Source organism: Otolemur garnettii, unplaced genomic scaffold (genome assembly GCF_000181295.1).
Source record: "Otolemur garnettii isolate 467f Iridium unplaced genomic scaffold, OtoGar3 scaffold00014, whole genome shotgun sequence".
Lineage (NCBI taxonomy): Eukaryota > Metazoa > Chordata > Mammalia > Primates > Galagidae > Otolemur > Otolemur garnettii.
The window spans coordinates 30,790,551-30,799,819 of record NW_003852409.1 but is presented as its reverse complement, the minus strand read 5'-3'; the positions used below and the strand labels follow the sequence as shown (position 1 = coordinate 30,799,819).

The 9,269-nt window shown below is 43.8% G+C and overlaps 1 protein-coding gene across 2 annotated transcripts in view; it reads right to left on the bottom strand.

The window, feature by feature from the left end:
* SLC25A25 (solute carrier family 25 member 25) overlaps positions 1–5,337 on the bottom strand; it is an 18,391-nt gene extending 13,054 nt beyond the window's left edge. For both annotated transcript variants that reach the window (XM_003785340.3, XM_003785338.3), the window contains exon 1: positions 4,717–5,337. In XM_003785340.3, coding sequence (XP_003785388.1) covers positions 4,717–4,935 — 219 coding nt within the window. In that variant the 5' untranslated portion in view covers positions 4,936–5,337. The remainder of the gene's footprint in view (positions 1–4,716) is intronic.
* Between the last annotated feature and the right edge of the window lie 3,932 nt (positions 5,338–9,269).

The window sequence follows — 9,269 nt, the reverse complement described above, 5'->3', positions numbered from 1 at the left end:
AAAAAAAAAAAAAGAAATACACGTGACCATTCTAGATGAAGGCCTGTTTTTCTGAGCATCTGTACATAGAGTCGTCAGTACATTTCATCTAATTGAACAAGATAATGTACTATTTTTTATTTTAAAGGAGGTTGACATTTATAAATGAGTTGAATCTTAAAATGCTGATTTTCCTTTGTTAAATTATTCATGTTTGCTGTTGAAACTAAAATAACACAGATCTATTGAAGTATCTTATTTTAGTCATTCTAACACAGAATAGCAAATATTTTGACTGGATAATTTATCCAATTGTAGATTTCATTTCCTAATAAAGTATATTTTTCAAATAATTTTGGTAAATACCTGTACCGTTGAGTTGTATAATTTTCAAAACAAATCTTCAGAGATTTAAAAACAAGGGGTGGTGCCTGTGGCTCAAGGAGTAGGGCACCAGCCCCATATACCAGATGTGGTGGGTTCAAACCCGGCCCCAGCCAAAAAAAAACTGCAAAAAATAAATAATTTAAGGAGAAATCATTAAGGATTATCAAATAAGAACAACTGTTTTTTAGAAAAAAAGAATGACATCTCCTTGATTATAACAAAGCTCTACATAGACCAAAAGTATCACAGGCTCGGGAAACGTTCTTTGAAATGTCCTACATGGCTGCCAAGACATTATTTTACAATGTTAATGTCAATTCTATTCCAATGTTAGTTTTAAAAAGGGTGAATTCAGCACTCTATCCCAGGCAACAAAGTGAGACCCTGTAATCCTAGCACTCTGGGAGGCTGAGCAGGTGAACTGCTTGAGCTTAGGAGTTTGAGACTAGCCTGAGCAATGAGACTAGGAGTTTGAGACTAGCCTGAGAATGAGACCTCTGTCTCTACCAAAAAAACAAAACAAAAACAAACAAAAAAACTTAGCTGGGTATTGTGGCTGGCACCTGTAGTCCTAGTTATTGGGGAGTTTAAGGCAAGAGGATTTCCTGAGCCCAAGAGACTGAGGTTGCTGTGAGCTATGATGATGCCATGGCACTCTAGCCAGGGCAACAGAATGACACACTGCCTTACAAAAAAAAAAGTTAAATAAATAACTAGAGGTTCAAATTCCTTTTATTTTGCTGCTATGATTAAGCCCCACAGAATGTCTTCATAAATTTAAGTTGATGTTTCCTTATTTATTTAAACCATCTGTCCTATTGAGTTTCAAAGGTAATTCAGAACTGCATTTTCTTTCTTTCTCTCTCTTTTTTCTTTTTCTGGAGATAAGAGTCTCTGTCACTCTAGCTAGAGTACAGTGGTGTCAGAGCTCACTGCCACTTCAAACTCCTGGGCTTAAGTGATCCTCCTGCCTCAGCCTCCCCAGTAGTTGGCACCATAGGTGTGCACCACCATACTTGGCTAATTTTTCTATTTATTTTTTATTTTTTTGTAGAGATAGGGTCTTGCTCTTGCCCAGGCTGGTCTCAGACTCCTGACCTTGAACAATCCTCCTGTCTCAGCTTCCCAAGTGCTAGGATTATAGGCCCAAGCCACTGTACCCACCACTAGAACTCCATTTTCACAATGAAATTAAGAATTCTCCCCAAATCTCTAGGTGTTTGGGCCATTGCTTATTCCTAGAATGGTAGACTATGGGGTCTAGAGGGGCTGGCTCTGGGTTCATCCCTTAATCTCTGAATTGAACAAACATACCTATAGAGATAACCTGAAGGTGCCCAAGTCCCAAAACCTCCAGGTTTGACCTTCACACCCACAGCCCAGCTCTTGTTACAAGATCCACTCAGAATACCACCCCAAAGCAACAAAAGGAGATTTTAGAATTCAGTTCCCAAAGAATGCCAGTAAACCCGATACTGGGGGTTACGCCTTTATACTGGAAGATGACAGGTGTGTAGGAGAGGTATAACTCAGCAAGTTGAGACTTAGCCAAAAACAACCACAGCTGTCCCTGTGCCACAGCTTCTAAATGTCTACTTGAAAAATACAATAAGGAAGAACTAAAGCAGGCTTCGTGTTTCCCTCCTGACGCTTCACACTGGCTCTCCTGGCTCTCTAAGATCTGGGCGTGACGTGCCCCATTGTGTACAATTCTTCTCTGCTCTCTTCACTTATTCTAACTTTTTGATGACACAGATCTGTCTCCTTCCCTCTGAGGTCCATTCTTGTGACTAGATTCAGAAACAACTGACAGCAACACTAGGGGCCGTAGTACTTAGTGGCATCAGATTTCATTTAATCTGCCGAGTAGCAGGTTTTCTCCTGAGCATCTTCTCACGGCAAATCAGCCAATGCCACCATAAGCTTTCTTTGTTCTACCACTCTGCCACATGCCAATAAAGAGCAGGAGCTTCCTGTGAGGGCTCGAATAGCATGAGTAAGAGCAGGGCAGGTACAGTGCCTTTGGGACTGTAGCATTAGGTCACAAAGTTTCTCCCCACTCCTCTGCAATGACTCAGACTAAGCCAGAAATACATGAAGAGGCCTCACCAGCATCCGGCTGTTCAAGCCCCACCTACCCAAGGCTCTCAAACCTCATTGGCCACAGTGTCATTTGATGATCAGGTTGCCATGACAGCCCAGTGTAGCTGGTTTCCAGTGAAACCTGCCTACACTTGGCAATCACACACACAATGAACAAAATTCTCTGAGCTTCCAGGAAGACAGCCCTTCAGGATTTGAAGGAGTGAATGCCTCTGAGGGCACCTCCCACCCCAGAGTAATGGCTTTCTTCTCCAACTGCAAATTAATTGGAAGACAAAGATAAAGGTGGAAACTGGAACAGTTCCTAGAATAAAAGCTTATAGGAACCTGACTCACTAGCAGACAATTAAACAGGGGAAGTGGGAGCAAAACGAAGTACTTCTGGGACACTGAGCAGCCTGAGAACCAATGTGAACCAATGTGAACTTCTCTAACATGTTTTCACAACATTCTAGAGGCTTCTTCCTGAGAGAAGTTGTGGGGCCAGGGTTAAAGGATGCCTGCTGCATCAGTGCTCCTACCATTCCACTTCTTGGTTCACTTGCTCTGAGGGTCTGTGCTGCCCAGATGTACTTTCTCTCTTCCAACCAAACCAGCAGCTCTCTGCCACCTGGAAGCTGATCCATCTCCCTTCTGGGGAACAGAGCCAGTAAAAGGTGTGGGTTTCTTGCTTCTGCAGACCAAGAGCTAAGCTGTTCAGAACAGAAAGTCCTACCCCGAGGCAACCCCTTGGGGCAGAGCTGGCAAGGGGTGCCCTAGGACACTGGGAAATGGAGCAGTTAATTATTAAAGTAAAAAATAGGCAACTTTAAAAAGCAGCTGGCCAATCTGGGCCATAAGGCAAGTACGTCTGCAGATAAAAAGCTCCTCACAAAAGCTAGCGCCATCGCCACTTCCGATCTTGTCTAAAATGAGCAAAAGGTAGAAAGTGACACCCCCTTGTAGCACATTGAACACACACACCTCAGGCAGAACAAAGGGTCTGTGAGACCCTGGATGCCCTGAAGGGGCCTAGCACAGACTAAGGATTCTCCTCCATGCCACCATGACTGCGAAAGTTGTTAATACAACAAAGTCCCTACTGGTAGCAAGGGCAACATGAACATTTTGTAGGAGTTCAGTTTAATAAACATGCTGGGAGTGTCTATGATGTGCCAAACACCTTAGAATCTCCTTCCCCTCCGACTTTTATCTTGAGTAAAGAGCAATGATCGAAAATAACCAAAGCTGAGGAGGTGAACAAGGTCACTCCTACTGCAGGCTGGAGAAATCTTGGCCAAATGGCAATTTCAGTCAGGGGTGGGGAGCTTGAAGCCTTAGGCTACATGTAGCCTTCCGGATTCTTGACCGCAGCCTTTTGACTGAATCCAAAATTTTCAAACAAATCCCTTCAATAATGGATTTGGCTGAGGGGCTGCACTGGGTGATCTGGAGGGCCACGTGGCCTTGAAGCCTGAGCTTCCCCACCCCTGACTGTGGGGTAAAGTTCCGGACAGATTTTGGAGTTAATCTCAATTTCTCTCTCCTTAGCCATTCGACCCTGAGCAAAGTATTTAACCTTTGTGCACCTCAGTTTCCTCAACTAAGAAATGGGGGCACTGCCACTTACCTTGGCCCTTGTGAGGACCAGATGGTGATAATCCACTCTCAGAGGGACTAAAGGGCTCACGAGGATGAAAGGCCCTGTATGCAACAGACTCACAGTGGCTGCTCCCAGCGGGGCACCAGTCTCCGTGTCTGGAGACTCTAGCCTCTCCTGGAACTCCACCTCTTTACTCATCCTTCCGGACCCAAAGGTAAGACAGTTCTACCAAGGCACAGAGGAGTGTGACCTTCAGTATGCCAAGGCCCCCTGCCTCCCAAGTTTGACTTTCCAGGTGCACTCTCTGCCCTTTTGGCTTTGTCCTCCTAGCATTGTTCAGATAAGCTAAGACACACTTTAATAGTTTGTCATTTACTTTCAAATGGCTTTGTGCAGCCAAACTAACAATACTAAGGCAAATCTTTTGAATTCAACCTCTTTCCCTCAATAGCCACATTGGAGTGATCTTAACAGGTCATGTAGCCTTTACAGTAGCCATGGAAAGATTCTGGACTGAATTTTCTGGGATTCTTCATTGCCTAACACTTTTCCCCGATACCAAATTAATTTTAAGTCCTCTCTCCCTCCCCATAGTCCAATTTTATTTCAGAAAAACATTCCCAGATCAGCTCCTAACTAGGAGGTTCTCCTGAAGCTGCCATTACCTTAGGAAACTGCTCTGCAGGTCCAACCACCAGCAAAATGGTGGGTCTCTTTTCCGTGGCCTCAGCCCTTCCATCCTGTTTCACCATAAAGCTTGACACCTGGTCTCCCCGAGCAGGGGCTGGGGTGCCTCTGACTTCATGATCGTTCCCCTCTCTGGAGTCTTGGCACCTGGCCCTAGGAAAAAAGCTAGCCAGAAAATGCCACAGCGTCTGCAACATCACAGCTTCCTCCAACGCCGCTGATGGTGACTGTTCACTTTTGAGGGATGTGACCACAATACCAAGGCTCTCTGGCTACACAGCTGCCTGGAAGACTAGGCTGGGGCGTTCTCAGGCTGGAAGCTCTGCATGCAGGGGATGTTTCCTGCTTTTTCAAATTGGCCAGCACTGCTGTCGTGCCTGGCCTGAGAAGTAGCTAGCTCACTCTAAGGAAGCCTCGCCGGGCTGTTGGAAATAAGGAGAAAGCAGTTGGAGCTTCTTCAATGAAAACTCACTTCTGCAGGTGACGGTGATCAAATGTTTGGCTTTTTTTTTTTTTTAAGACGAAAAAGCGACAGCCATGCAAACCTTTTTGCGGAGGAAGAAGCAATTTCAAGCTCCCAATTATTCAGCCGTCCTCGCTCATCACCCAAGCCGAGGACTGTAGCATCCAGTCTGCATTCTCACTGCAGCAGGGCCTGGCCAATCGCCTCTGCCGACACTACCAAGTTCATTACCCTAGCCGCACCAGCCCTCCAATCACAGGCTGCTGATTTCCTGCATGAAGCTTGGCAATTCTGTAGGGAGGTGCAGACTCAAGCTCCAGATGAGGCTGAGCTTACAGCATCTACCCTGAGCTGGCTCATAGGCAGGAGCAACTTCCTCTTCTCCACCTGGGCTGAGTCTGGGACAGCAATCACTGTCAAGTTCAACATGATCAACAGTTCTTGGCAATACCTCCTAAGAGCATTCTAGCAACACTTTTCCTTGTTCCATTATACAATTTTCTCCAGCAGAACATATGCCATTTCATAGCTCTCCTTTTCTCAAGTGTTCCTCTATACAACAAACTGCCCGGGGGCAGGGACCAAATCACAGACCTTTCTACCCCTAGGACCAAGTGCAGGTTAAGTCTGTAGACTGAACTGAATACATAATCATAAATAAAAAGGAATTAAATCTTTGGTGACCGTTTCTTAGTTTACTAGCAAACAAATGCAGTGACCAGCTACTGTCATCCCTCACGAAGATGATCTTTTGATATGACCTTGATAACCATTACTTTAAAAATACAAACACAAGGCTCGGTGCCTGTGGCTCAAGCTACATACACCTGAGCTGGCTGGTTCGAATCTAGCCTGGGCCTGCAAACAACAATGATGGATGCAACCAAAAGATGGCTGGGCGTAGTAGTGGGGCGCCTATAGTCCCAGCTACTTGGGAGAGGCAGGAGAATCGCTTGAGCCCAGGAGTTGGAGGTTGCTGTGAGCTGTGATGCCATAGCACTCTACCCAGGGCAACAGCTTAAGACTCTGGCTCAAAAACAAAAACAAAAACAAAAACAAACAAACAAACAAAAAAAAACAAATGCAAGTATAGTAAGCTGTTGGGGAGAGTACTGGGATACAGACACCTTCATACCCTGCTGTGAGGGTATAAACCAGTGCAAAATCTCTGAAGAGCAATTTAGTCACAGCTCTCTACATTTCAAAAGCACAAGCATTTTGGCTTAACAATTCCACATTCAGGATTTATCTTATAGGTACTGTTGCCTATTGGGAAATTTAGACACCTACACAAATTGGGAAATTTATACACACACACAATGAAATGAAGATACCTTCTGCAGCCTTGTTTATAATAGCATGAGTTTGGAGACAACTTAAAAAGTCTTGTAAAAGGGAAAGGTGTGTAAATTATGGTGCACCCATACAATGGCACCCTATGTGACTATTGAAAAATAATAAGGCAGGCGGCGCCTGTGGCTCAAAGGAGTAGGGAGTTGGCTCCGTAAGCTGAAGGTGGTAGGTTCAAATGCAGCCCCAGCCAAAAACTGCAAAAAAAAAAAAAAAAGCAGCAGCATTACCTGGGCCTACTTATTGGGCGGCGCCTGTGGCTCAATGAGTAGGGCGCCGACTCCATATACCAAGGGTGGTGGATTCAAGCCCGGCCCCAGCCGAACCGCAACAAAAAAATGTAGCCGGGCGCCAGTAGTCCCAGCTACTCGGGAGTCTGAGGCAAGAGAATTGCCTAAGCCCAACAGTTGGAGGTTGCTGTGAGCTGTGTGATGCCACGGCACTCTACTGAGGGCGATAAAGTGAGACTCTGTCTCTACAAAAAATAAAAATAAATAAATAAGGCATCTCTTAGAGTACATGTGCTATTACAGAATAACCTGAAAATAACTTTTTTTTAAAGGTGAAGAAAGAAGATAGTATGTTGGCACTTATTTCTAAGCTTTTATTTATGAAGACCTCTGGAAACACACATTTAAATTGGGTACTTGGGAGCTTGAGGGAAGAAAGGCATTTTACTAGTCTCTATTTTGTGTGAAAGTAAACCATGAGTGTGCATAATGACACAGGCATGTGTACAAACATAAATAAAACTATATAAAAAATTTAAGCAGGCTGGGCATAGTGGCTCACTCTGGGAGGCTGAGGTGGGAGGACTGCTTGGGCCCAGAAGTTGATGGTTAAAGTGAGCTAAGATGAAGCCATGACACTTCAGCTGGGGCAACAGAGCAAGACTTGGGAGACTTAGTCTCAATAAAACAAAACAAAACAAAACAAAAAACAAAAACGCTGAGGGAGCCTGTACCTGACACTCACTTGCTGATATACACAATGAACTTAACACAGGAGCAGTGTTGTGTATTGATTAAATATATACGTTGTCTTTGGAGCCAGATCAAAATTCTAATCCTGGCCATTACTAGCTGTGTTCTCTTGGTTAAGTAACTTCAGCTCTCTGTGCTTTAATATTTTTTTTTTTTTGAGACAGAGCCTCAAGCTGTCCCCCTGGGCAGAGTGCCGTGGCATTACAGCTCACAGCAACCTCCAACTCCTAGGCTCAAGCGAGTCTCCTGCCTCCGCCTCCCAAGTAGCTGGGACCACAGGCGCCCGCCACAACGCCCGGCTATTTTTTGGTTGCAGCCGTCATTGTTTGGTGGGTCCGGGCTGGGGATTTGAACCCGCCACCTTAGGTGTACGTGGCTGGCGCCTTAGCCAGTTGAGCTATAGGTGCCGAGCCTTTCACAAGAATTTGTTAAATTACATTTCACACATAAAATGGCTTTCAAAGTCTCAACACTTAATTGCGATTTTTCTGATGTCCACACTTTATTTACCATAGAAAAAATGCATTCAGTTGCAGCATTAGTTCCTGGTAAGGACAGCGCATATCCCACAATTTTTAGTGCATTATTGTATGGAACATGATTTGTTTCAAAATGACGAAATATTTCTAATCATTTGTTCTCTATTGTGATTTTTGCTGATGCCCAAGATTTAACCTTTTCCTTATCAATATATTTTTTTAATAATGATACCTAGTAAGTCGTGTCACTTTCAAGGCTGGCGCTAGACTTTTTGCCGCCACTATAAAATATAAATAATACGAGTACTGTCTGCTAAATTCAGGAAATAAATTACTTACCTAAATTATCTGAATAGCTGATTTGTTGACATCACTTGTTTAACTAGCACTGGCACACAGTTAAGAAATGTATCATCTGAGAAAGAGTTACAAAATGTTTTTGTGTTTGCCAATGCCAAAAAACAGGATTGTTCATTAAGTCCAAACAATGGTGGTCCAATTCTAACAACTGATCAACAATGCGAACTTTGATAAGCAGTTCTCAACAATGATTTGGTATTATTAAAGTTTAACATTATAAAATTAACAAAAATAATATATAACTCATACCCTGGTGAAATAGCCATATGGCAGCCGAAAACTGTATATTCCCTTCCCGTTCTCCTGTTCCCTAGCTTGTCACGCATTCTTTCCAAAAATCAGGACTTTTTAAAAACGCTACGGGACATCTGGTCACCTTAGCCTAAGCCCAAGAGCTGGAGGTTGCTGTGAGCTGCGATGCTACAGTACTCTACCAAGGGCGAGAAAGTAAGACTCTGTCTCTAAGGAAAAAAAAAAAGATCACCTGGCTAGGAATAGTCTCTGTTCCCACCTACCACAGTGGAAAACCTAAGACTATAGCCCTGAACACTGTTCTTTTTCCACCTCTCAAAGCAAGCTCTGTAAGGGTCAAACTGTTTCTAAATAACTTAACTGTAGGGTGGCGCCTATGAGCCCTGGCCAAAAAAACTATATATATAAAAAAAAGGGCTTAAATAACTTGGGCAGCGCCTGTGGCTCAAAGGAGTAGGGCACCAGCCTCATATGCTGGAGGTGGTAGGTTCAAACCCATCCCTGGCCAAAAACTGCAGGGAAAAAAAAAGCCTTAAATAACTTAACTGCAATCCAGAATAAAGCTCAAAAATATTTATAGGAATACAATATTTAGCACCCAACAAGGTAAAATCCAGTTAAAAAAAAAAAAAAGTGGGTGCCGC